We start from the raw sequence: 27,907 nt of genomic DNA, 5'->3' as shown, positions 1-27,907 counted from the left end.
CAGAATTTTAGAAGTTGAGAAAACATATCCACACATATATACAAACACTTATAAATACAAAGTTCACACACACTCACACACACATACGCATCTGTAGCATTTACATAAAATTCCCCCATTGGTCTGTCTGTCTGTCTGTCTGTCTGTCTGTCTGTCTGTCTGCTGATTTGCTTATCAGCATATATGTATGGCCACACAATAACCCCCCTCCTACCTATTAACTATCAGAAATCAACGTTAACAACAACCGGTGTTGTTCTACTCTTTATTTTTTTATTTACCTTATTTTCTGTTTAAGTTGTTTGACCTTTTCTTGTTCTGTAAATAAAAATAAAGTTGTCCTCCAAAAGTGGTGGGGTGGTGGTGGGCCAAAAAAAAAAGAAGAAGTTGAGAAAGCACATTTTAATAAACTCACAACATTAATATACATTACAATTTGACAAGATTATCTGCAGTAGCGGAAAACTCTGCCGAAAAGGGGACACACGTTACACGATTGTTGGTTGAAATCTGGATGAAGGATGTTTTATTTTATTTTATTTTATTTTATTTTATTTTATTTTATTTTATTTTATTTTATTTTATTTTATGTTATTTTATTTTATTTTATTTTATTTCATTTTTATTTTTCAGTTTCCCCCTCCTGAGGGATTGCCACCTTATTGTGGTCGGGGGTTTGCGTGCCTCAGTGACCTTAAGAGCTAAACCAGCAGGAGCTTAGTCTTCAGGTGGGACACCTGGACAGGTGTGAAGGTAGAGGCCTGACAAAGTGTAATCCACTTCTCCAGGTTGGGGTTGGACACATAGACCCCTTTCAATGAAGAAAGCATCGTTACTATAAGCACAAAAACAAAAATGCTGGAGCATGATGTGTACACATGATGCCCCCTTCACATTTCTGACTGCCCCCTTATATATACCTGCCTAGAACCGGCCCTGCTGTGTGTCCACTGGTGTGTAAAGGGTGGGTTAAATGCAGAGGTTGAATTTCCCCGTTGTGGTACGAACAAAGGAAGCAACCTCTCGTGGCTGGTGTAATTATGATGGGAGTAGAGGAAGTGAGTCTAAGTAAAATCAAGATTGTGAATGCCAATTTCGGTCTGGTGGGATGGGTGGTGGATATGTCCAACATACAAGACTCAGACCTGGAGGGAGACTGTTATCGTGGCACCTGTAAAACCAAATGGCAGGGTTGCTATTTAAAGTTAAGTCCTATGGTTATGTACAGAAGCAGTATTTTTAACCCAAACCCTGATCTTTTTTTTTTCTTTTACCATAACTATGGAGTTCTGCTGCCTAAACCTAGCCGGGTAGTTTTGTTTCACAATGTATACAACATGTAAAACTGCGATTGTACAACCCTTAAATTAGTATATATCAGTGGTGGAAAAAATAATTCAGATCCCTTACTTCAGTAAAAGTACTAATACAACACTGTGAAATTACTCCACTACAAGTAAAAGTCCTGCATTCAAAACTTACTAAAGTAAAAGTAAAAAAGTATCAGCATCAAAGTGTACTTAAAGTATCAAAAGTAAAATACTCTTTATGCAGAATGGACCCACTCAGATTGTTTTATATATTCTAAATATATTATAACATTATTCTTTTTTCATGCATTTCTGCAAGCAGCATTTTACAGGTCAGGGTAGGGCTCATTTTAACTACTTAATATACTTTATCTGCTTTAATTTAAAAACATGCGCAATCACTTTAAATTGATCATGATTTTTTCATGATAAATCTTAAACCTGTTAAGTAACTGAAGCTGGCAGCTAAATGTAGTGGAGTAAAAGTATAAAGTGAAATATGTTGAAATACTCAAGTAAAGTACAAGTACCTCAAAATCATTCTTTTCAACATGAAAAACAAATGTGTTCTGCTTTTACAGCCACCCGGCGTCAGCAGGTGTCTGCATTTGCAGTCTTTGATTAAAGTACTATAAAAGTACTCGTTATGCTGAATGGAACAACTAACACTGTTATATTCTACTTATTCCAAATATATTATTGAATTATTATTGATGTATTTCAATTTCCTCAAGGAAGGGCTCATTTTATCTACTGAATATACTGTTCTGAGGTTTAATTTCAAGAAAAAACATCTAATCACTTTAAATTTATGCTGTTTTTTATGTTAAATCTCTACCTGAAAAGTAACTAAAGCTGTCAGCTTAATGTAGTGGAGTAAAAAGTACAACATTTGCCTCTAAAATGTAGTGGAGTAGAAGTATAAAGTTATATAAGATGGAAATACTCAAGTAAAGTTCCACCACTGATATATATAATATCATACCAACTGTTTGGTGGAGTTTTTCAGGTGAAAAGGAGCAGTAACCAGGTGGAGCTGGTTCAAGTTGCTCCAGTTAATAGCCTAGCCCCTACAGACATGTGCCCCATTTGGTGCAGAGCGGTTAAAAAAAATCCTGCAATCCCCATCTCATCAAATAGTTGTTTGCAAAATAAAGGCAATGCTCAGTGCATTGGACACTTTCTCACATAGAGCCGACAGTATATGCTGAGCTAGCACAGTGAACCCAAGAGACAAAATACGGCATGATAATAGCACCTGTATTACCAGTAAATACCAGATAATGACAGGTGCTGACACAAAGCTGTGATACCTGTACAACTACCTCTTCAACTCTGACAGCCCTGTGTTCTCGAAAAATGCAAAGTAACAGGATTGTTTCAGGATTGTGTTCTCCTCTTTTAAACAGAAATGTATCTTAATATAAAAGGAAACAGCTGTAACTTCCAACATAATATTTACTACTGACACTGGTCTAATGTGCAGGGATAATGCTGCTAAAGATAATTGAAAAGGTTTGTTAAAAGCTCCTGTATATTCTGTTAACAGTGCAGTCTTTGTTTTAGCAACGGACCTGAGCTCTCGGGTTGCAGCGTCACAGGTTTCCCATTACTAAAGGCTTGTGTTTCAGTCGAACGGGGGGGTGGGACCAAGGCAAAGTCGAGAAAAAGTTTTTGGCAACAGACAAAGCTCACGATGACCTAGAAAACCAAACAGAACACACACCGAGGACCACACACACTCTCTCTCTCTTTAATTTCCTCGTTTTTATTTCCCATATCTACACACACATACACAGCTATCATAGATGGTGAAGAAGTATTGAAGCAACATCTCATAGCCTGCCTTGAGTTCAGCTCATAGAAGGTAAAAAGGTGAATACAATAAAAAAAAAACTACAATAAATAAAGGCATTTGCTATAGCGTACAGTCATGGGAAAAATTGTTAGACCATCCTTGTTTTCTTCAATTTCTTGATCATATCATATTAAGAAAACCATAAACTCTTAGGCGCTATTTTTGTGGTTATCATTATATTTTTCCAAACAAATGTACTTTTAGTTGTACCAGGCATTAAAATGAACAAGAAATGAGAGAAAACAAAGGTGGTCTTATCATTTTTTCCATTACTGTATAAACATGAGGTGGTCAGAAAGTAAGTTATCTTTGTTGTTGACAACTTGGTGCTATGTGATAAAAAATGTATGACATTAAATCATTGTATCATTATGACTTCAGATAAACAAGGTGTAAAACAGTTGCTAACATGAGACGACATGAGTTTGAGTGTGTATGTGTTTATTCGTGCTTGTTGGTCGGCTGGGAGTTTCCTGTAGAACCGGTTCTACCCTGAGAACATTGAACAGAAACACTGAATGAATCACTCCGTCCCTGTGATGTGCAGCGCAGCCACAAAAGGTAAAACATAGCAGCGCTGTTGGTAAATGATGAGTGTTATTCACACACATGAACACTGCTGTTTGTTTGATGTTTTTCCTCCAGTATATTTCATCATCATCACTTTTATTTCAGGTTGTTTATCTTCAACAGTGGTGGGAGAAGTATTCAGATCTCTTACTTGAGTAAAAGTACTAATACCACACTGTGTAATTACTCCACTACAAGTAAAAGTCCTGCATTCAAAACTTACTGAAGTAAAAGTACAAAAGTATCAGAAAATGAACTTAAAGTATCAAAAGTAAAAGTACTCGTTATCTCAGAATGAACCCATTCAGATTGTTTTATGTATTCTAAATATATTATTATTACTGATGATTTTATTAATGACGTCAAGGTAGGGTCCATTTAACTACTTAATGCACTGTTATGTGGTTTAATTTATAAACATGTGTAATCATTTGAAATTGATATATTTCTTCATGTGGTTATAATAAGTGGTTATAATAACGGAATATATATCATTATAATATTATTATAATAATGGATTATGTTTTGTATTCACTCATAAAAAACGTATTCCCCCTCTATTATAACTGAGCTGAACTCAAGGCAGACTATGAGATGTGACAGAAAGTTCTGGAAGACATTTCACTGTTTACACAGTTCATCAGTTATGTTATATTAAAGGCAAAAGTTGTTTGAACAAATATCTTAATAGTACTTATATGGTTTATGTTATTATCCACTGTGAATAAGAAAAAGCTTCAGGGGCTTTAAGTAAGCTGTTATGACTTTTTTTACGGGAAACCACATGTCTGGCTACATTCGCATGATGCATCAATCTGGATGAGTTTCAAAGTAAATATTACCTGACATGATTGAACTCGTTGTTGTGTTCCTCAAACCAGAGAAAATAGAGTTTCCATGAAGGGGTGGATTCAATCTGCAACAATGTTAAGGTATGTGTCAAAGTCACATCCAGATGAATGGCTGGACCATTCCCAGCAGAACAATGCCCAAAGCATTTCTATCAGAACCAGCATGAACTTTTTCAGCAATTTGTGCTACGGAAGCTCTTCTGTGTAATCAGACAACACTGCATTGCCTACGAGCTCCACACACATCAGAGAGCCTGGGTGTGCATGACCCTGTCACAGGTTCACTGGTTGTCCTCCTTAGACCCCTTATGAGGCGGCTGTGGCTCAGTTGGTAGAGCACGGAAGGTCGGTGTTTCGATCCCTGACCATGGCGCCATGGCAGCCCACATGTCTGATACTGAAACACAAATGGCTTCTGATGCTGCGTTCATCGGTCATGATTATATAATAGTAATTCATCTCTTTGTTATCACAGAACTACCTAACTGATACAGCTTGAATTTCCCTCAGGATAAATAAAGTATCTCTCTATCTATCTATCTATCTATCTATCTATCATCCATCCATCATCCATCCATCCATCCATCCATCCATCATCCATCCATCCATCCATCTATCTATCTATCTATCTATCTATCTATCTATCTATCTATCTATCTATCTATCTATCTATCTATCTATCTATCTAGAGCAGTGATCAGAAGGTCGGTGGTTCGATCCTTGACCATGGCACCATGGCAGCCCACATGTCTGATACTGAAACACAAATGGCTTCTGATGCTGCGTTCATCGGTCATGATTATATAATAGTAATTCCTCTCTTTGTTATCACAGAACTACCTAACTGATACAGCTTGAATTTCCCTCAGGATAAATAAAGTATCTCTCTATCTATCTATCTATCTATCTATCTATCTATCTATCTATCTATCTATCTATCTATCTATCTATCTATCTATCTATCTATCTATCTATCTATCTATCTATCTATCTATCTATCTATCTATCTATCTATCTATCTAGAGCAGTGAACAGAAGGTCGGTGGTTCGATCCTTGACCATGGCACCATGGCAGCCCACATGTCTAAGATACTGAAACCCAAATGGCTCCCGATGCTGCGTTCATCGGTGTGTGAATGAATTCCCAAAGGTGGCAGGTGGCACCGTTTAGGGTCGCCTCTGCCAATATGAATGGCGCTATATAAGTGCAGGTCCATTCACCATGAGGAACTAACCACTCAGACCAGGGAAACACAAGAATACTTGCAGTTGTGGAGATGCTCTGACCCAATCAGTCTCTGAGGTTTTAACACTTGTCCATTTCTCCTTCTTCTTCCAACACATCAACTTCAAGTACAAAATGTTCACTTGCTCCATAATTTATGTGACCCACTGACAGATTAATCAATGGTATACACTTTACAGAGGGAGCAAGAGAGAGAGAGTCTCTGTTAGTTTATAATCTAATCATGTTTGATACCTTCACACATGAAGTAAAGTTCTAATGTTCCAGTGGATCACAGTTCATCAGACTTCTGATGTTGCTTTGTTGCTTGCGGAGCAGATAATGTTTCACAACACTTCCTTTCACTTTCATCCTCATGCACCTTTTTTCTCTTTTTGAAACTTGTATCAGTATTTAAATTGTCAAAAAGGACATTTTGCAACCTGTAGCTCCTTTTGGTGGCTCTACTTTTATACAACCCAGATTCCAGAGAAGTTGGGAGGCTACATACAACATAAATGAACTGCATTAAAGTCAAAATTCTGTGTATATTTCGAACAAAAAGCAAATGTTTATCTGTATTGTCTTAGTACAGTTTTCTGGAAACTCATTATCTTTAACTCATAATCAAATTCTGTTGTATTTAAGCTTTAAACAACGCCCCCAACTTTTTGGGAATCAGGATTAACGTTTTAGTTGTCTTCCATTGTTTTCATTCGAAAGTTTAAAAAGTAAACTAGAATTTCTTTAGAAATCTTCCCTCTTTGTTTGGATCAAACGCGGCAAAGATGAATTCCCATGACTCTTGGCAGACACTAACCAGTCAGAGCCAAATTGCCAATGGCACCAAAAGTCCCAAGACAGAAACTGACTCATGTCAACAACATTTTCATTTTTTGGCTCCATGACTCACGGACACACCTGCATTCAACTGAAAACAGCAGCACACCCTTCTCATCTGATTAGGGCACTTACGTAGTAAAACACGCTTGCACACCTAAGCATTCTTCCTTTGAATAAATTGTTTTGTTCACAAGAAAAAGGAAACATATTTTATTTTATATCTGGGAAAAGCTATTCATTTTTGTCCTCTATCCTGATTGACATAAGTGCATGGATATTTGTATACCTGAATATGTCTTTCTGATAATGTTTGTGGTAGCATTATCAGGGTAACATTAAACTATAGGTTTTGAGGTAAAAGAAACAATAAATAGGGGTGGTCTGTAGCGTAGTGGGTTACACAGGCGCCCCATGTGCAGAGGCTACAGTCCTCGCTTCGGCGGAGCCGGGTTCGAATCCGGCCTGAGCTCCCTTTGCCGCATGTCCTCCCCTCTGTCACCCCCTTTCAATCTGTCTCACTATCAATAAAAAGCCTTGAAAAATGGCCAAAAAAATATCTAAAAAAAAAAAAAAAAGAAACAATAAATAGTCAGCTTCGACAATTGGGCCTAAAAACAATTAATGGGGTTTTTTAAATTATTATTTCACCCTCCTGTTATATGGTGCTCGTCAAACTGACCGATTTCAAAGCTAAAAAATCGATAAAATTAAAGAAATATATAGCTAAAAGTATTTTTTCATAAAAAGAAACATTTTAAAAATGTAATAAATAAATATAGGAATAAATATTGAAAATAAATCAATGTAGAAATAAATATATAAATAAAATATTGTATGAATGAATAAATAAATACATACATACATAAAAAAGTGAATAAATGTAAAATTAAATAATTGCATGTTGGAATAAATATATAATTAAATAAATGTAGAAATAAATAAAATGTAAGAATAAACACATACACAAATAAATAAATGCAGAAATAAATACATTTATGACAGTTAATGAGGCTTTAATAATTATTATTTCACCCACCTGTTATTTTGCTCATCAAACTGACCCATTTCAAAGCTAAAAAATCTATAAATAAAAAAAAAATAGTTAAAAGTATTTTTTCCTAAAGAGAAAAAATGTAAAAAAAAAAAATATCAATGTCATGTTAAACCATTGTATGTTATATGTAGGTCTTTGCACTGTACATAAAAAACGTTTTAATGTGCATTTATTATGGAAAACAAGTGAATTATCCTCATTGAACCATGATCTGTGAGAGGTAAAGAACACCATTGCACTAAATATTGATTGAGATGCTTAGCAATGGAGTTAATGATGAAATATAGACAATGTTTATTGGTATTTTTTAGTTTCTGAAACTGTTGGATAATTAAACATGCCCCGAGTCAAATTGACCCACAAATACAGAACAGGAGGGTTAAGCTTCTGTGGTTATTCCAGCATGTAAATTGAATACTGCAATACTGAACTTTGTCTTTTAATTGGCATTCTGTATTGGATATGCTTCAAAGACGGCTTATGGCTATTATACATTTTTTTTGGTTTGTTTTAATGGTATATATATATATATATATATATATATATATATATATATATATATATATATATATATATATAATGGTAGTGTTATGTGGTAATGTGCAATTATTCTCCAAAAGTCAAGCTACAAAAGTTTCCATGCCTTTTCAAATGGGTATCCACGAGTCTCCCCTTTACAGACATGCCCAGGAATAAATGGCCGACATATACTTCCATCATAATGTTGTAAGACCTTATACACTTGAATTAATCTTCAGGTTCTCAGCTTTCAACTGAAGCACACCACTTCATCTGTTCATCATAAATGCAAAAAAATACACGTCAATTTTATAATACAACAAGTAATTCTATTTTTTTTACATATATTTATTTATTCATAAATGTATTTATTTTTATATTTAGAAAGAAAGATGAATTTCTTTTTATATTTATTTCTTTATACATTTATTTTTTCATGTATATGTTTATTCTTACATTTTATTTATTTCTACATATATTTATTTATAAATTTATTCCTACAACAATTTATTCATATATTTATTTCTACATTAATTTATTTCTATATTTATTTCTACATTTATTTATGTATTTCTACATTTATTCACTTTTTGATGTACTTATTTATTTCTACATTTATTTATTTATATATTTATTCCCACATTTATTTATTTATGTATTTCTACATTTATTCACTTTTTTTTATGTACTTATTCATTTCTTTATTTATTTGTATATTTATTCCTACATTTATTTATTTATTTATTTATTTATTTATGTATTTCTACATGTACTCACTTTTTGATGTACTTATTTATTTATTTCTACATTAATTTATTTCTATATTTATTCCTACATTAATTTATTTCTACATTTATTCACTTGTTTATGTATTTATTTCTACATGAATTTATTTCTATATTTATTCCTATATTTATTTATGTATTTCTACATGTATTCACATTTATAGATATATCATTTTTGATGAATTTATATATTTATTCCTACATTATTTATTTATTTATTTATTTATTTCTACTTGTGTCATTTTTCGTCCCTCATAGTAAACTCCACCTGTGGGAGGTGCAACTCGTCCTCCTCTCACTTCATAAATAGCCTCCTCGCCTCCATCACGTCAGTCTGTACGGAACTCTTACCTGCGACACCGGGACTCTAACCCGGATTGGTTCACTGTACGGATACCTGGATTTTAAACCGAATCATGATTCGGTTTTCTTCGCCCCTGTTTGTGTTTCTGGCGTGTTCGGTAAGTACAGAAAGAGCTATTTGTCTTTTGTAACTACTGTGATAGTCTCAACTTTCTTTTACAACTAGTTAATTTAATGTAGCAGGTAGACCAACACGTCTCTGCGATGTTAAGTAATAGAGCTAATAGACAATACGAGGAGCAATACGACACTTCTGCCTTCAGGTCGAGTTTCAACAAAAAAGAATACGTTTACTTTTTTATTTTTTTTGTTTAGCACCAACTATGGTCTAGTTCCAGATAACCTGTCTGAAACAAAGCATATTCTTTGGAAATAGACTTTTGTTTAGGGATGTTTAACTTTCTCAGATCACATCCAGACTAATTATCTTTTTCCTGAGAACACATACCTGCCTGGCGCCCATGGGTGTAGGCGGGCGGTGCTGGAGTCACTTTCAGCAGGCACAGCCAATTATGCTTTTCATTTCTGCACTGAGAGAAAGAGAGAGCTTCTCTACAGGAGCTGGTGTGCTTTTTTCCAATATCTTTTGCTTTATATGAAATGTAATCGGATGCTAAATATGAAGCAAGGTTATAGTAATTTTGGATCTATTTAATTCGTTTTAGTTTTAATTTCGTTGTCAATTTTTGTTTTCAAATTCAGTTACTTTTCAATTCGTTTTTAGAGTGTGTTTGCTAATTTTAATTAGTTTTTATTTTTTGGAAAATGCTTAGTTTTAGTTTAATTTTTTTTTGTTTTAGTTTTTTTGGGTTAGGGTTATCTTAGCCCTAAACTATAATAACTTTATATCATTTCAACCAAAAGGTTTACGTATGAAAAAAGTTGACAAAGACGAAAACTAAGGACATTTTCACTATAATTTTAGTTAGTTTTAGTTAGTTTTGTAACCACAAAATACAGTTTCATTTTTTTTAAACTCACGTTTTTATTTTTATTTCAGTCAACAAAAATGTTTTTTCAAATCTAGTTTCTGTTATTTCATTAGTTTTCCTTAACTTTATTTTAAATTTGGGGTTTGTTGTCTGTAGGCAACATTGTACCGTAACGGTGCATAAGTGAAAAAGAAAGATTTTAAAATTAATTTTAACATAATTTATTTAATAAACATGTCTAAAAGATTCAGTAGCTTCAACAGGGTCCAATACATAACATTTTAAATTAAAAAATATTATAAAAGGACATTTTTTAACCGGTTTCTTGTCTGAATGTTGCCCGTAGGCAACATTGTACCATTGAACCAACGACCCATTGAAATTAATGTCGTGAACAGTGTATGAAACTATCAAAAATTAAGGTTTACTCACCTATTGGTAGGAATATTTTTTTTCCAGATGGGAAAGGGCCAGGAAATTACGCTTTGAGTGATTTTTTGTGCCGCAAAATGGCAAAGCTGTTTCCTTTGGAAAAGTCTGCAAAATAGGGTTTCAATGTGGCCTCCTGGAGGTCATGTAACAAATTAAAGCATATCTAGTGGTTACCTATACTCTTCCCTCTTTTCTTAAAGTATAGCATCACTCAAAAAGATGCATTGTACAAATTTGACAGGCCAAAAATTAGGGCAACACCGTACTATAGAGGGTTAACACTGTATGTGACGTTCGAAAACATCACTATATTATGCATGTTTAATTCAGAATCTAACAGGTTGCTGGTGTAGTGCCTATGTGCTAACAAGGCTAGTAGTTTTATACGGATTACTACACAAAATCGCGGCGGAGTTCTCTTTACAACAGGATAAAAAAAGAGTGTATGCCTTATTTGAGGGGTGAACTTCAATACATGCCACAAGACCTTCAACACTAGCTCTTTACCAGTTAGCTCAGGGCTCAAACTACTTATTTCTGTGCACATTTTCTGTAACTATTAAAATAACATACACCAATTTTAGTTTTATTCTTTTTAATGTATTTGTCCTTCTTTCTTGGCTCTTCATCAATGACCATAGGATCCCATCAAAAATTACACTAATGAACAGTGAAACTACTGAAAAAAATCCTGAAGTTTTTCATTAAAATATTTATAAAAAACTAGAAAAGGCGCAAAAAACTCCTGTATGAAGAGGTGCGTCCTGTGTTATAATCAATTTTATATTAAAATTAAGCCAGTACTCCTTAAGCAGAATGACCACATCCAGATTGTTACATATTCTGAATTTATTATTAAATTATTTGTATGGATGTATTTAATTTGGTAATGATAGGGCTCGTTCTAACTACTTAACTAATTTTAATAGGGGCGTCCCGGTGGCTCACACTGGTAGCGCGCTTACCATTAAGGCTGAGTCCTTGCTGCGGCGGAGCCGGGTTCGAATCCGGCCTGAGCTCCCTTTGCCGCATGTCCTCCCCTCTGTCACCCCCCTTCTATCTATCACTTTCAATAAAGCATGAAACATGCACAAAAAAACAAACTAATTTTAATAGAACAATAGGTATGGACCAGTGTTGCTAGATAGGTTTGATGTTTTCCAGCCTAATAGGTGCTCAAAATCCGCCGAAACTGATTAAAAAACACCCAAAGATAAGAAAACAATGTAAATTAGTTATAAAAACAATGCAAACAATATTGTGGCTCACGATAATTATAAAACTAAGTGTTCACAAGTGTACTAGAACTACCAGAGGCAATATAACACCCTCTAATGTAGTGATAAAGTGTTTGTCCTCTGCACTAAAAATGAAAAAATAAAAATAAAGGGACAGCTCACATATCAAAAATAAGAGGTTTCACCTAATTTCTTTTAATTATAACTGGGACACATTGCATGGAAGCCAGGCAGATTGAAAAAAAAAAACTGCCATTATACAGTCATGGAAAAAAATATTATTTATATTATATTGTTTTCTTCAATTTCTTGTTCATTTTAATGCCTGGTACAACTAAAGGTACATTTGTTTGGAGAAAGCTGATATCTGGCTATTTTCCATGGTTTTCTTGATAATGATTTTGGTTATGATCAAGAAAACCATGGAAAATGTCTAGATATCAGCTCTTAAATTAAACTCTTATGAGCTATTTTTGTAGTTATCATTATATTTGTCCAAACAAATGTACCTTGAGTTGAACCAGGCATTAAAATGAACAAGAAATTGAAGCAAACAAGAGCGGTCTAATAATTTTTTCCATGACTGTATTGTAGTTTCTTGAGTGAGCCGTAGAGTAGACTGTTGCAGTAGTTGAGTCTGGGTGTGATGTGGGTGAGGGTCTCAGCAGCTGGAAGAGAGTGGAATGGACGGAGGCGGGTAATATTTCTGAGGTAGAAAAAGGCTGTTTAAGTGATCACAGTGGAGCCGTGGATGGAGAGGGAGAAGTTATGGATGGATTTAATGGGCTTGTTGGAGTCTTGCTTTCCACTTTATGGTAACTCCCTTTTGTATAGCATCTTTTTTGTCATTTGTCTTCCCTATTAAGGAAAAAAACAATCAAAAGAGACTGATTTAAGACTGAAAATGTACTTTGTAGGGGTATCTATACACCGATCTGTATTGATATATATCATCAACTTTGTCTTTATTTTAAAATTCCCAGTCTATATTTATTATTTTTCATCATATTTCATTAAATATATGAATAATATAAGTTTTTTTTTCATTTAAATGTCTTAAAGGTTTAGGAATCCATTTTTCATATAATATTCTAGTTGAAATAAATGTAATGGATTGTGTTAAATCAATCAGCATATGATATTGTCTCATAATATGGATCATAGAGCCCCTGAATTGAATCAAATCAAAATTATATTGTAGCAGACTTTCAAGACTTAATTCAGATTGAACAGTGTTATGTGCTCCTCAGGTTTGAGTGTTAGTATTTCAGAACACCATGACATTATTTATCAGTGAATAATTATTAAAGTGATAGAAACCATAGAGATGATGTCTCACATTGATAATTAAGATAAAGTGTGCATTGTTTGCCAGTAACTATCTCATACAAGTCATACCTGATGGGTAAGATTCCTCACTAGCCACAAACACCACTCCTTCTGAGGAAATTGACATTTCTTTTGTGTTGACTGAAAAAAGGTGAGGCTTGTTTAATTCTTCTGGAAGGTTCAGGGTGTGGCTGCATCTCCTCCCAACACAAGCCGTACCTGTCCAGACAGGTGCATGTTAGGGTGTAGTCACAACAGAATTTGCATAGTCTCCTTCTCCTCTCTCCCTCTGTGCAAAGAGTTCAGTCCAGGGGATCATGCTGCAGGCCATATTAATGCAGCAGTGTTCTGTGTAAATACGTCAGACGATTTTTATGATATTTCTCACTGGCAACAGCAAAAGTGTCAACAAACAGGGCTGAGCTTCCAGCAAGGGGTGTGTGTGTGTGTGCGTGTGTGTGTGTGTGTGTGTGGGCGCGCGCGCACGCAGGACAATCACTCTGCAGGAGAAAATGAAAAAACTTACAATGTGGAAAAACATTTATACTTGATCATATGATCATACACTACATATTAATGTAGGGAGTTCTATGACATCATCATTTTGTTTTTTAAATTATTCATTAGGGCATCTGACAGTCGTTTGCATTCTGGGACATAAACTGTAATACTACAGTGTGATGCGAAGGCAAAGCTCACATTATCCTCATGAGTTACTGTGTAATATAGCTTTTAGTAATAATAGACATATTAGACCTGCATACAGACTTGCTGTGAGCTTAACCAGCTTAACCATATTAAAAAAGCAGAATAAGCAGGTGGAAATATCTTTCTACTGTTTATTCCAATTATTGTTGATATGGTGAGTATTGCGATACAATATAGTGTGATTTAACTGTTTAACTGCATTTTGTGTCCACAAAATTAAATTCAATCTTGAATTGTTTTGTCAAATAAGAGAAAATTCTCAGTCTATTTATCTCACTTCAGTCTTTTTATTTCTCCACAATGAGAGTCAAACCCACAGACTGACCAACAAAGTATTCAGTCAAACTGAACTGAACTGATATCAAACATGTATGGACGACAAAAACTGAAGCATTTTATCAAACTTTCAAAAACTTTAAGCTTCACTGCTCTGTATAGCTTCAATACGGTTGTGTCCGTGAAATATCGTCACCACAGTCACATACCTGCCATTCCAGTGTCTTTAGCATGTAGCTAAAACCATCGTAACTTTGCAGCACTACTTCAACACAATATTATGACGCACATGGTGCCTATAGATTCCTTAGATCTTCTAGTTTCATATGATACCAGTATCTCCAGTATAGTCTTAACAGTGAGCCTGCTACAGCCAGAAAAAAACAAAAACGGCTAAAATACTGACGCTAAATATCAATACTTGGCATCCATGAATCGATATAATAATGCCACGCAAAATATTGCGATACTATGCTGTATCAACTTTTCCCCCACCTCTGTTACATCCATACACATGTGGACCATTTACAGACAATTAATCTGTGTAATTTAATCTCATCTGTTGTGTTGCAGGCTGTTTTTGTGGTGATTGCTAACTCTGGATACGATCTGCAAAGAAAAAGAAGAGAATGGGTTCTCCCTCCAATGCCACTAAAGGAAAATACAGACTACACTGGTCGTGATTTTATTGCCAGAGTGAGTCTACTTATTTGCAGGATTCATATTTCTGATGCAAATGTCCTCCAAGTTCTATTTTCTCTGATCACTGACTTTCTGCTTTGTGTTTCAGATTCGGTCAGATTTTCAAAAGGTGAAAAAAGATGTTGTCTACTCTCTGCAAGGTATTGGTGCAAATCAGGCGCCCTTCCATGTGTTTGTAGTCGATCCTGTCACAGGATTTATCAAGGTGACCAAAAAATCGCTGGACAGAGAGTTCATCGATACGTACAACGTGAGTGATGAAGTGATACAGTATCAATGGACATTTAGGCTATTTGCAAGTACATGTGCTAAAAAACATTCATGTCACATTTCTGTTTCAGCTGTCAGGTTATGCTACGTACATAAACGGCACCCCTGCTGAGAAAAAAATTGACATACGAATCAAGATTTTAGATGAAAACGACAACGCTCCAGTGTTTCAAGGCATCAACCCTGGGAGTGTGTATGAGCTCAGTCCGCCAGGTTAGTATTTCTGCTTCTGTGTACAAATCACCATTCTGATATGTGGTGGCAAAGTCTTCTTACATGACTTTATATTAAAGTATAATATGAAGGACAGAAATGCAAACGACAGATCAACATACCCTTCTATTTACGTATGGTATATCACTATTTTTCAAGCAATTTGAGATGACAGAAAAAAATCATACATCAAATACATCATTTTGGAAAAAATATGATATATGATACTAAAATTCATCCTGTGGAGCCTGTATTGTATCTGATTGTTATCCAACTGTCTCCATTCTTCTGAAACCACCACAGCAAAGAACAAAAAAAAAAAAAATGTAACTTCTCAAAACTTTATTGATCAATCTCTTCCAAACATATCACAATGAAAATAAAACCACAATTAACAGAGGATTGTGTCGAAGTTATCCCAACTTTATGGGATCGTGTTTATCAAACCATTAAAATAAACTGCTTGTAAAGGTTCACACAGTGTTGCAGCAGCCTGCAGCCCTGGTAGACTACCTGACTACTTGTTTTCTGTACTCGTTTGTCTCTTTTCTCTGACCTCGTGCATCAGCCAGGGCGAAATTTAATGCATTCAGTCGCTGTCACTTGAGCATGCCAGACTGAAAACAGAAAGTATTTAAATGGAGTTTAATAACCGTTTTTTAAAAATATATTAAATGCTGTTTTTACAGGGACTACAGTTATGAAAATAAGTGCAACTGATGCTGATGAACCAGGGAATATCAACTCCCAGATCGCCTACAGCTTGGTGGAGGAGACACCGCCTCATGGCATGTTTCACATTAAGCAAGATGGGACAGTCATCGTCAAGCGTATTGACCTGGACAGAGAGGTGCAGTAAAAAAAAACATTTACAATTCGACAGAACTAAAATTAAGACCTCTATCAGCCGATAAATGTCAGCAAGTCACATGCATGGGGTTTAAAGTTGGATTCCAGATAGGCCATGTATAACATGAGTGACAATAAAAATATGATTTTAACTTGGCAAATTAACTGGCAAATCCAATTTATGACATTAAAAGTGGCAAATCTAGGAGAAAAAAGTCCCAGATTTATGAGATTAAAAGTGGCAAATATACAAGAAAAAAGTAGAAGATTTATGAGATTAAAAGTGGCAAATCTACAAGAAAAAAGTCACAGATTTAGCAGACTGCTGAAAAGTAATGACAGACTTCATTCAATCACTGCCCTTTACCAATGTACCAAGTAATGATATAAAACATTTTAAAACAACATAAGACATACAACAACATTGTCATACACTGTATGACTGTACAACTGGCTTTATAGTTGCAGTTTATTAAATAAGTTAGCCATTGACACTGGGGAATGTTTTTGTGTGTATATCAACAAAATGTAAGTCTTGCTTCATTGTGAAATCAGTGAGGGGCAATCTGTTTCAAGTGATTTGAGGTGAATTATTTACACAAGTTGCATTCAGCCAGGCTACAAGCTTGAGAGATCTTAGTCTTGGTGTCTTGGCGAGTCCCTGCTCTCACTCTTCTAATTCTAATCTGCTTTCCAATTTCAGAGGAAAGATCAGTACACACTGCTTGTGAAAGGTGCCGACTTAAATGGATTACCAGGGGGGAACAGTGCAACTGGCACTGTTATCATTAATGTCCTGGATGTGAATGACAACCCTCCCACTCTGGAAAAAGAGGAGGTAGTTTTCTTCCTCATATGTTTTCTATGATCAACATGTGCCAATGCTCATCAACAAATAGACTGTCAAAACAGATGCAGAAATGAAACCATGATTTGTTTTGCTTCCAGTATTCGGGCACCATTGAGGAGAACACAAAAAATGTGGAGGTGATGAGGATCAAAGCAGAGGACCTGGACCAGAAAGGCACTGATAACTGGGAACCTGTGTTTGACATTGTCAAAGGCAATGAGGTTGGATACTTCAGCATTAAAACTGACCCAGTCACCAAAGAGGGCATCCTAATGCTTGACAAGGTACTGCAGCTTTATTTTAGAAGAATTATATGTGTTGGTATCCCGATCTGATAATTGCATGTTCCATAAACAAATAGTGAAAGAAAATAACTTGCCCATCATAAAAGGATTGGGCAAAAGGTGAAGACAGTAATAGAAGAAAGAAAGCTGACATATACTGTATGTAAACAAAGTTCTATGAATGAAAGTGAACCCTTTGACTATCACCTTCAGGTTAGGAAACATAATAAGAATAGATTCACACCTGTGGGTAAAAACATAATTACAGGGTGTTCATTAGGGATGGGCTTAAATTGAGGAAAAGATAGCTTATACATATTTGCTCTCAACCATTGGGTCGTTGGCTCATTTCCAATCTAAAAACAATATATTTTGTTTTATGTGAAGAACCGCTGAAAATGTCTCATCCATGGCACATAGCCTTAGCATATGGACATAAAAAAGCAATGTCTGCATTTCACTGTCCACATTTGACTGCATTTCCTGAGACTGTATTGACAGATACACACCAACAGAACTGTTAAGTATTATTTGTTTTGTGTTTGTGTTTGCCATTTCACAGGAGGTGGATTATGAGGATATAAAAGACCTGGAACTAGGACTAGCATTGAGGAACAAGAATCCAATGTTTGACGGATCTGATCCAAATGTTAACTTTGGTGTAAATTTTGGAGGAGCAGGGGGAGGAGGTGGGGCAGGGGGAGGAGCTGGAGCTGGAGCAGGTGGAGGAGGTGGGGCAGGAAGTGGGACAGGAGGTGGGGCAGGAGGTGGTGCCACTGGTGCCAGTGCTGGTGGGGCAGGAGGTGGGGCAGGAGGTGGTGCCACTGGTGCCAGTGCTGGTGGGACTGGAGGATCATCATGGACAAGTGGGACGACAGGGAAAACCTATCCAATCAAAATCAAGGTGAAGAACCAGCCTGAGGGACCAAGTTTTGACCCCAAAGTCAAAGCTATTCCCATCTCAGAGGGAGACAACACAGTCAGCATTAATGATGTTATTGCCACCTACTGGGCCAAAGATGGAGACACTGGGAAACAAGCTGAGAATGTCAGGTCAGTACAAACACAAACACATGAACGCCTCTGCAGTTAAAACTACAAAAAAGGCAAGTTGTTGTTTTTTACTACGCTGCTGATAATAACCGACACTGCCTATTTCTGCTGTAGGTATGCCAAAGGCTCAGACCCTGGCAACTGGCTAACCATCGACCCAAAGACAGCTGAGATCAAACTGAACAAAATTCCTGATAGAGAGTCTCCACACCTGATCAATGGGACATATTTCGCTAAAGTGCTCTGCATTACAGAAGGTACAGTCCAGCTTCAGATGTTTTTTCAGAGTGAAAAGTGCCTGTAGAAAGGTGCAAAACATTAAACTTTGATGTAATCTTACAGCCTTGCCAATAGTGGAGGTAACGTTTGCTATGAGGATGGCTTTATACATTTATAAATGTCATTGAGTAAAGCAAATTCTGATCCGTTTTCTTTTTTTTTCCCTCCAAAACAGACATGCCTGCTAAAACAGCCACCGGCACAGTAGCCATCCAGGTGGAAGATTTTAATGACCACTGCCCCAAACTGACCAGTAACGTCCAGACAATGTGTACCACCGCTGAAGCTGTGGTCGTGAATGCTAAAGATGAGGATATGTTCCCTAATGGACCTCCGTTTGTATTTATGATTGTCCCAGAGGGCACTGAGGGCAAATGGCAGGCGGAGCATTTCAATGGTAAGGAGAACAATGTCAATCCATTATATCCATTATTCATCTTAGACCAGTTGACTATCAGAATGTGTAAAACTTTGAGGAAACCTTTTAAGTGAGGAAAAAAATATTTTAAACTTTGCATATGTCTCTTGTTGCTGACAGACACTGCAGCTGTCCTGAGGTATCATGAAGGTACCATATGGCCTGGTTCCTATAAGGTGGAAGTTTTGGTCAAGGACCAGCAAGGTCAGGCCTGTCCAGAACCACAGAAAGTGATAGTGGAAGTTTGTACCTGTGAGGAAGGAAATGTGTGTACAAGGAGTGCCAGCAAAGGAGCATCGTTAGGACCTGCAGGCATCGGACTGCTGTTCCTGGGCTTGCTGCTGTTAGCTTGTAAGTATGATGTGATGTCATTCACTGTGCTCCAGAGAATCACAAGAGAGGTTTAGATTGTTTTAAATCCAGTTTCAACCTAAAACTTTGTTCTTGTGTTACAGTACTCCTTCTGTTGCTGCTCTTCTGCAACTGTGGGGGGGCCGGGGGACTGCCAGGAGGTTTTACTGAGATGCCTTTTGACACCAAATCACACCTCATTAACTACCGCACTGAGGGCCAGGGAGAGAACACGGTAAGATGAACACAGGCCCTGTTAACACTTGGCATTAACATGTGAGTTCATTACCCAATGTATGTAATAAGGAAGTAGAAGAAGAAGATGACTTTATTAATCCCACAATGGGGAAATTCAAACTCTGCATTTAACCCATCCTTTTTTACACACAAGTGAACACACCATGCAAGTAGCTGTAGGCAGTACATTACTGCGCCCGGGGAGCTGTGCAGGAGGGTTAGGTGCCTTGCTCAAGGGCACTTCAGTCCTAGACCTGTCAGTACGAACCGGCGACTCTCCAGTTACAAGCCCGATTCCTAACCTCTAGGCCACGGACTGCCACTGCATTTAGCAGTGGCAAGAACAAGCATTTAGCAAACATCTGAGTCCATCTAAACTGCACTCATTATTCTTGTTCCTTTTCAATATATGGCATGAAGTAAACAATTGAGCAACTAAAGCCGCCACACAGTTCATGTCTGGAAGGAAAACTGGTGAAAAACTGGTGATTTATGATTCCAGAAGTTCAAGCCGCATCTCCAAAAACAGTAAAGTTCTAGTGTGCAACTTTTCTACATGGCTGGAGACGATGCTATAAAGTTATTCAATACCATAGTCATATTGTCAACCATATTGTAGTTTAACGTTTAACAGCCAAGTGGGAACAAACCACACACCTTTTTTAACACACAACCCTCACTGTTGAGGAGGAGGAATGTTAGCATACATTGGCTTGCCATTAAAATGATTTTTGACTGGTAGACAGGAAAATTATTGTTCTGACTCTGTTCTAACATTTGATGATCATCTGACTATTATAGGAGGTGCCACTGCTAAACATGCCAACACAAGTGGATGGAAATATGGGCATCGGTATGGGCATGGCGACCACGACTTCAGCAATAGCGCCAATGGGAGGTTTTGATTACCAGCAACATCTTACTACCATGGATGTGATGAATGGAGGTACCTATCGAGAGGGTTTTGGAAGTGTCCAAAGAGATGACTCCTGGGGGGTGATGAACCAGCAAAATGACAATGGCTTCTACACTGAATTTGAGACCAGAGAAACAAGACAGGGTGGAGGAATGTATGACGGCATGGCTCTGCCAGACCACTTCCTGGGACAGTACTACACTCAGGTTAGGAATCATCAAAATATTTCTACCCTTTCCTTTTTGTAACCCACAGAAGGATATTGTCTTCCTGGATGTAATTATTTTGATAAGTTTCACATGATGGGAAAATAAATCACACTCAATAAAAGAGGCATACTCGAAAAAGTCACTGTATTTTGTTTATGGACATCCTTAACACTGGTGATGTGCCCATGAACACACATGAAGCAATTTCCCTATTTTCTGAGCCCACTAGATGCCGCTCTTGGTTTAAAGAAAGAAGCTCAAGTAATAGTAATTAATTGTGCTTTCAGTCCTTCGTTGAACATAGAGTGCCATCTAGTGGGCTCAGAAAATAAAGAAAATGCTTCATGGGGCTTCATTGGCACATCACTAATAAACACTAATGACAACAAACTTAGAAGGCTTTGAAGAACATGTTCTTGGCTACCACCACTGGTTTACACTTGAATGACATACCTTTGGTGTTTCCACTGACTGATAACTACTATTACATTCATCAAAAGTTGAATTAAAACACAATTTTTGCTATCATGATGCCAAAAAAGGATTGCTTGGTCCACAAAAAAGTAACCTCATTATCTTCTTTTTCTTGTTTTAACAGAAGGTGACCAGTGTCAACGACAACATTGGAGTGAAGGATGGTTTTTTGGTTTATGACTACGAGGGCCAGGGCTCCCTTGCTGGCTCAGTGGGCTGCTGCAGCCTCCTGGAGTCTGACAACGATCTGCAGTTCCTCGATAACCTCGGAACAAAGTTCAAGACCCTGGCTGAAGTGTGCGGAGGCAAGAAGATCCAAACTGAAGTTGTGGAATCGTACGTTCCTCGGCCCAGTCCTTCCATCAACACCAAGACCTCGGTATCAAGTGTGATGACTACCCAACAGCTGCCCCCTCCGCTGAAGCCGCAGCCGCAGCCGCAGCCGCAGCCGCAGCCGCAGCCGCAGCCGCAGCCGACCGTCTCTGAGACAGTGGTAAGGGAGACAACTGAACGTTCTCAGATTGTAAAGGAGAACACAGCCACTGTAAGGCAAGGGATAACCACTGTGAAGAACCAGATGGAGAATCAAGGCCAGGTGGTCCTGCTACAGCAACAGCAGCAGCAGCAGCCAGTCTACTATACCACCACCCCTGTAATGCAGCCAATGCACTACGTAGTCCAGCCACAGGTTCAGAACACTTACCTGTTGGCCCAGGGAGCAGCCACCAACCTGCAGGGCATGACACTGGTTAACAACGGCCAGACTGGACCTGTCCAGGGCATGGTGTTACAGGGGCAGACAGTGATGTCCAGTCAACAAGCCCAGGGGCCCCAAATGGTGCTCGTGGAGGGAAGCAGAATACAGAATGGTGGTGCCAACCTGATCTCCGGCTCCAAGACCATGATGGTGGTAGAAGGTCAGGTCCCTGCAGGGTCAGTCAGAGTGCTGAATGGGAGCCAGACCCACCTTGTTCAGGGAGGCACTCTGCAGCCAGGCGGGAACGTCCTGGTGGTTGGAGGGGCAAAAAGCAGTGGTGGCAAGCTGGTCCAGGTCTCAGGAACTTCGTCCCAGAAGAGTGGCACCTCAGGATCTCAAAGAGTCACCCACAGCAAGGGCAGCACATCCAATGGCTCTCAGAGCATCTTGGTGGGGGGTTCCTCTACCACGACAGTGAGCACAACCCCCAGCTACCGCAAGGTGGTGGTGCAGGAGCAAAAGACATTCACTGAATGAGAGGTTGTCAGGAACACAGTGGACCTTTCCAGTGATGCCAGTAAGACTTTTCCTCTGGCCTGGTGCGGGTGGTGATGGGATGCTTGCGGGACTCAACTAATGCAAGACAGCTAATGGAAACAGGGCAGGAACCCCATTTTCCCTCATTGGAATTTGACAGCGGAATTCTCAGAAAAAAAATTGTTAATCCCAATTGAGTAGACTCCCTTTAAAAACCATATTGAATGTACTGTTTTATAATATTGAACATGCAAGGTGCTATTCCTTATGCTGCATTGTATACATTCTGTACTCTTCTCTTCTGGTACCTGTAACTGAGGCAGTCCATTATTATGACACATGAGTAAAGCATTGTTTTCAAAAAACAAAAGTTGGCATAAGTTTTACTTTTTTTAAAATCTTCATCTATCCATCCATCTGTCCTTCTGCTTCATGTCTAAATATGTCAGTGCAAGCTTTCTTCTGAGTTGTCCGCTTGTGATCCGATCATTCAACTTAATACTAAGTCTGAAAAAAGGGCCTCCTGGTTTAAATTGGCTCTTATACGTTATATAGGTTCAAAAGCTTCATGTAACTAGAATGATCGTCTTGTGGTTGCATGCAAACCATGGAAGCTGCAGTTTACATTCATGTCTGTCCAGGCACTTCTACAGTGCCTAAAATATGGATTTTGCTGCAGATAAGCTACAAAATCTTAAATTCAAATGCTTCATACACAACAACAGTCCTGAGTTATGATGTTGAATAATGTCCAGAAAAGTGTTTTTTTTTTTTAGAAGTATTATAATTATAATATCACAGTTAAGTTGCATTTGACCTTTTGAATGTAAAATGTCATCACTTCACCATTTTATCCAGTAAAATGTTAGTTCCTTTAACCTCCAAAATTGAATCGCTTCATCTTTACGTCTAACTGACCGTTTGTGCCAAAATCTGACTACTAAGTTGAAAGCATAAATGTCTGTGTTGAATATAAAATAACCAAATAACGTCAATGGAGGACTGGAAAGCAACTGGTTTAAGTTTTTAACAACTCAACAAAATAAATGACTTAACAATACTTAGATTGCTGTTTTTTTTAGATTAAGGTGTAATTGCATTGATTATGTATTCTGATGTTCTGCTTGAAAAATGGGATATTCTGATGTTAACTCATGCTTAACCTTTAGGGGCGTTTAATTTTGTTACCTAATGTATGACTTGTATTCTGGAAGTAAAATAAGCATTCAGTAAACAGTCAAAAGACACACACTGCTGTCTGTCTGAGTTCCTATGTGCTGCACACATTTCTTTTCAATTCAGCTTGACTTGTAAAGCTTGGAATCACAAATCAAATTTGCCTCAAAGGGTTTTTTACAGTCTGTTAACAACAATAGATGTTTGTACAGAACAGATCAACATTGTAAAATTACAATAGAGAATGTGAGAGGAGAGATAGGACTTTCCACTAGGATATGGAGTAGCCAGCCAGTGGGAAAAAGTAGCAGGGTAAGGCAGAGAAAACCTTTGACATAAAAGCCCAAATTCGATGGCGTCTCGCACATTCTAATGCCACTAATCCATCATAAACACTGATCTTAAACATTGCATATTTTAATAAGCAGTGGTGGAAAAAGTATCCAGATCTCTTACTGATGTAGTACTAATACCACACTGTGAAATTATTCCTCTACAAGTAAAAGTCCTGCATTCAAAACTTAATGAAGTAAAATTACAAAAGTATCAGCATCGAAATGTACTTAAAGAATCAAAAATTAAAAGTACTCATTATGCAGAATGGACCCACTTACAGTGTTATATTCTCCATATTCCAAATATACTATTGGATTATTATTAATGTATTTCAATTTTCTCAATGTAGGGCTCATTTTAAGTACTTACTGAACAATAATACAGTCATGGAAAAAATATTAGACCATTGTTTTCTCCAATTTCTTGTTAATTTTAATGCCTGGTACAGCAAAAGGTACATTTGTTTACACAAATATAATGATGACAACAAAAATAGCTCATAAGAGGTTAATTTTTTAACCATTTTTTCATGGTTTTCTTGACAATGATTTTGGTTATTATCAAGAAAACCATGGAAAATGGCTAGATATCAGCTCTTAAATTAAAGAAAACAATGGTCTAATATTTTTTCCATACCTGTATACTGTTGCGAGGTTTAATTTGAAGAAATCTAATCAATTTAAATCTATGATGTTTTTTTAATATTAAATTTTGACCTGAAAAGTAACTAAAGCTGTCAGCTAAATGTAGTGGAGTAAAAAGTACAATATTTGCCTCTAAATGTAGTGGAGTAGAAGTATAAAGTTACATAAAATGGAAAATACTCAAGTAAAGTACAAGTACCTCAAAATTGTTCTTAAATACAGTACTTGAGTAAATGTAAATTTTACTATTTTTTGCCAAATTTTCAAGGTTACAATTAAAAAGCTACTTTTGTTTGTAGCCACAGAGCAACTACAGAGATGAAGAATTACAAAAATGCTGCTGTGTCAAAGAGCAGTGAGCCGAGAGGGTCTTTGAAATGTTCCCTGGTGTTTGTTAGTTTGCCTCGTCCTTTGAAGCCTCGTCAAAGTTTTCAACAAGATCTGGAACCTCATCATCTTCCTCTTCAGCAGCAACCATGGGGGCTTTGTTGTCTCCAGCTGGTTTGGGGAGGGTCTCTGCTAGTCTCCTGAGACTGGTAAGACTGTCGGCTCCAAGTTGGTTTAGGATTCCTGGGAGCATCTCTGTGAGCTGCTTGTTCTCAGCATGCCCTGTGATTGTAAAAGTGTTGGCAGCCAAGGAGGCCTGAACCTTTGGATTATTGAAGTGGATCACTGTTCCCTGGTCTGTGAACATATTCACCTCCTCAATGCCAGAGATGTTGTTGACTCCCAGTTTCTTGAGGGAGAACTGCAGCTTCTTGTCATCCGCTGTTGCTGTTCTGTGCACCACCTTCTTCTTTCTGCGGGCTGACCCCTTGCCGCCAATGCGGCCCTGAGCCTGCAGTTTGGCGAGCTTCTCCTGGTTCATTATCGACTCCTTCATCTGGGAGTGTGTAAACACGCGGGTCACACAGCCGATAGAAGCTCAGAGAAAGCGTACTTGAGTAAATGTACTTAGTTACATTCCAACACTATTAATAAGTGATAACCTGATTTTAAACATGTAGGGAATGATTGTAAAGGAGAATAAGCCTTCTTGTGTGTTTTATTTAAAACCATGCCAATTCCTGACTGATCAGAACTTTTGTAATTTACCTTATTTTCATTCATCCTTAAACGCTTATCCTGCACTCAGGTTAAACTGGCGACCCCTTTTGCTGTGATGTAATGTAAATAATATTCGTCAATCATGCATATTTATTTATAAATATGATCATCTTTCCCACTTGCTGCCCAAATCTTTTCATGAATTCTTTACAGTAAACTCTCAGATCCATTCTTACTGATAAACTTCATCTTCCTTTTTGTCGCACTACACATACTCAGTTTTCTTTTGCTTACAGAGGCTCCATACTTTGGAATTCTCATATTCATGTAGTTCAATTATCTTCATCCCTTGATCATTTTGAGTTAAGACTGAAAGCTTACCTGTTAAATCAAGACTCCAAATAGTTTCTTTTCCAGTATAGTTGTCATTGGATCATTATCACTTATACGTGCTCACACACAGTCATATACAATTATCTACCTTTATACACACCCATGTTTTTATTTCTGACTTGTTTGTGTGTGTGTGTGTGCTATAAAATGGCACTTCTATTGCTTCCTTTTTTGTTGTTATTTGTTGTTGCTTTCTCTCATTGTTGTTGTTGATTTACTTTTGAATTTTTGTATATTTCTTGGGGAGGTGCTTCTTATAAGCCCATAAAGGGTTTTTTAACCTCTCCTCAGTTACTATTCTTGTTTCATTTCTGTTTTTTGTAATTGTCTTTTCTTATGGTGCAAATAAATAAATGAATAAAATAAAATAAAATAATAAATATGAGACTTCTTCAGAATGCCCCTCAATCCCTTGCAGTAGCAGCATTTAAATTGGCGCTCCTTCCTGCCGTTCCTTCTAATTCTGCTTTTTCTCTCAGATTTCTGGCGGATTGAAAACAACTTTTAGGTGCATACTGCCGCCTACTGTACACCAAGTCACTTTACAGTGTTCTCAAATTCTTCCCACTGTAGTCTCAAGGGCCCCACAACAAAGCTCCATCCCTGCCACGGTTCCTTACTATTTCATTAAAAATGTATGACAACTTTTTACGCGCTGGTGCCCCACCACATGCAGCAGGTGCCCTTTCTTAATATTTTTGCCCCTGCCCCTCAAACATCCTGAGTCCACCAGTGAGAGAGAGTAACTATGAGTGACATGTCCACAGATATTGATTGAAGTTTCTTGGACTTGCATATATTGGATTTTTTATTTATTTAGGTGGTTCACCTTGAAGCGTGGCAAACTGGATGTATAACATTCAATGGATTTATAGGTAATATTCTCTCTCTCTCCATGTATGGAAAACTTGTAGATCAAATCGATACAGCATAGTATCGCAATATTATAGCGATTCATGGCCTCTATGTCTAGGAGATCTAAGGAATCTATAGGCACCGTTAGGATATTGTATCGGGAAGTTGTCGAAATAACGCTGCAAAGTTAGGCTTTTTTTATGTTTCATTCAACAAAACTCAGAACAGTGAAGCTTAAAGTTTTTGAAAGTTTGATAAATGCTGCAGTAGTTGTCATCCATACATGTTTGATATCAGTAAAGTTCAGTTTGACTGAATACTTTGTTGGTCAGTCTGTGGGTTTGACTCTCATTGTGGAGAAATAAAAAGACTGAAGTGAGATGAATAGACTGAGAATCTAAAAGTAAAATCTAAAGCAATATGGCCGGATTTCTGGATATGCTAAAAGCTAACACTGCAGTTAGCATGAAATTACAATGAAAAATGAATGATTAATACAAATATAATTGCAAAATTTGATTAACAAATTGTTTTCCACATTTTTTGTGTGTGACGGGGTGGATATGCTATGCTTAACAGAAAGGATTTTAAAGGAAAAATGTACCAAAAATGTTCTTAAAGAAAAATCAGAACTCACCATTGTTTGGACTTCTCTTCTTCAAACTCTTGAATGATGTCCCTTCCTGTTAGTGATGTCACTTCCAGGAAGTGTATTGCATTTTGGTGCAAAATTACATTGGTGTGACGGGGTGGAATATGAAATTGATTGACACAGAAAAATCATGCTATTTTAATAAAAAAATATGACATTTTAATATAATCAA

At 37.1% G+C, this 27,907-nt stretch overlaps 2 protein-coding genes across 2 annotated transcripts; one reads left to right on the top strand and one right to left on the bottom strand.

Moving 5' to 3' along the window:
• The first annotated feature begins 9,293 nt into the window (after positions 1–9,293).
• Positions 9,294–23,403, top strand: LOC131977758 (desmoglein-2.1-like). The gene is made up of 15 exons (XM_059341185.1): positions 9,294–9,476; positions 14,867–14,989; positions 15,084–15,245; positions 15,337–15,478; positions 16,168–16,328; positions 17,031–17,165; positions 17,276–17,461; positions 18,024–18,276; positions 18,313–18,514; positions 18,629–18,771; positions 18,969–19,190; positions 19,332–19,562; positions 19,667–19,797; positions 20,601–20,921; positions 21,523–23,403. The coding sequence occupies exons 1-15, from the start codon at positions 9,432–9,434 to the stop codon at positions 22,630–22,632; spliced, it is 3,567 nt and encodes a 1,188-aa protein (XP_059197168.1). The 5' UTR covers positions 9,294–9,431; the 3' UTR covers positions 22,633–23,403.
• A 1,622-nt stretch (positions 23,404–25,025) lies between these two features.
• On the bottom strand, positions 25,026–25,717 carry LOC131977764 (transcription factor BTF3-like). Its single transcript, XM_059341192.1, has one exon. It carries the CDS (start codon positions 25,669–25,671, stop codon positions 25,183–25,185), a length of 489 nt encoding a protein of 162 aa, XP_059197175.1. The 5' UTR covers positions 25,672–25,717; the 3' UTR covers positions 25,026–25,182.
• Positions 25,718–27,907: the final 2,190 nt, after the last annotated feature.

This window comes from Centropristis striata, chromosome 9 (assembly GCF_030273125.1).
Source record: "Centropristis striata isolate RG_2023a ecotype Rhode Island chromosome 9, C.striata_1.0, whole genome shotgun sequence".
Lineage (NCBI taxonomy): Eukaryota > Metazoa > Chordata > Actinopteri > Perciformes > Serranidae > Centropristis > Centropristis striata.
This window is presented reverse-complemented; position numbering and strand designations above follow the sequence as displayed.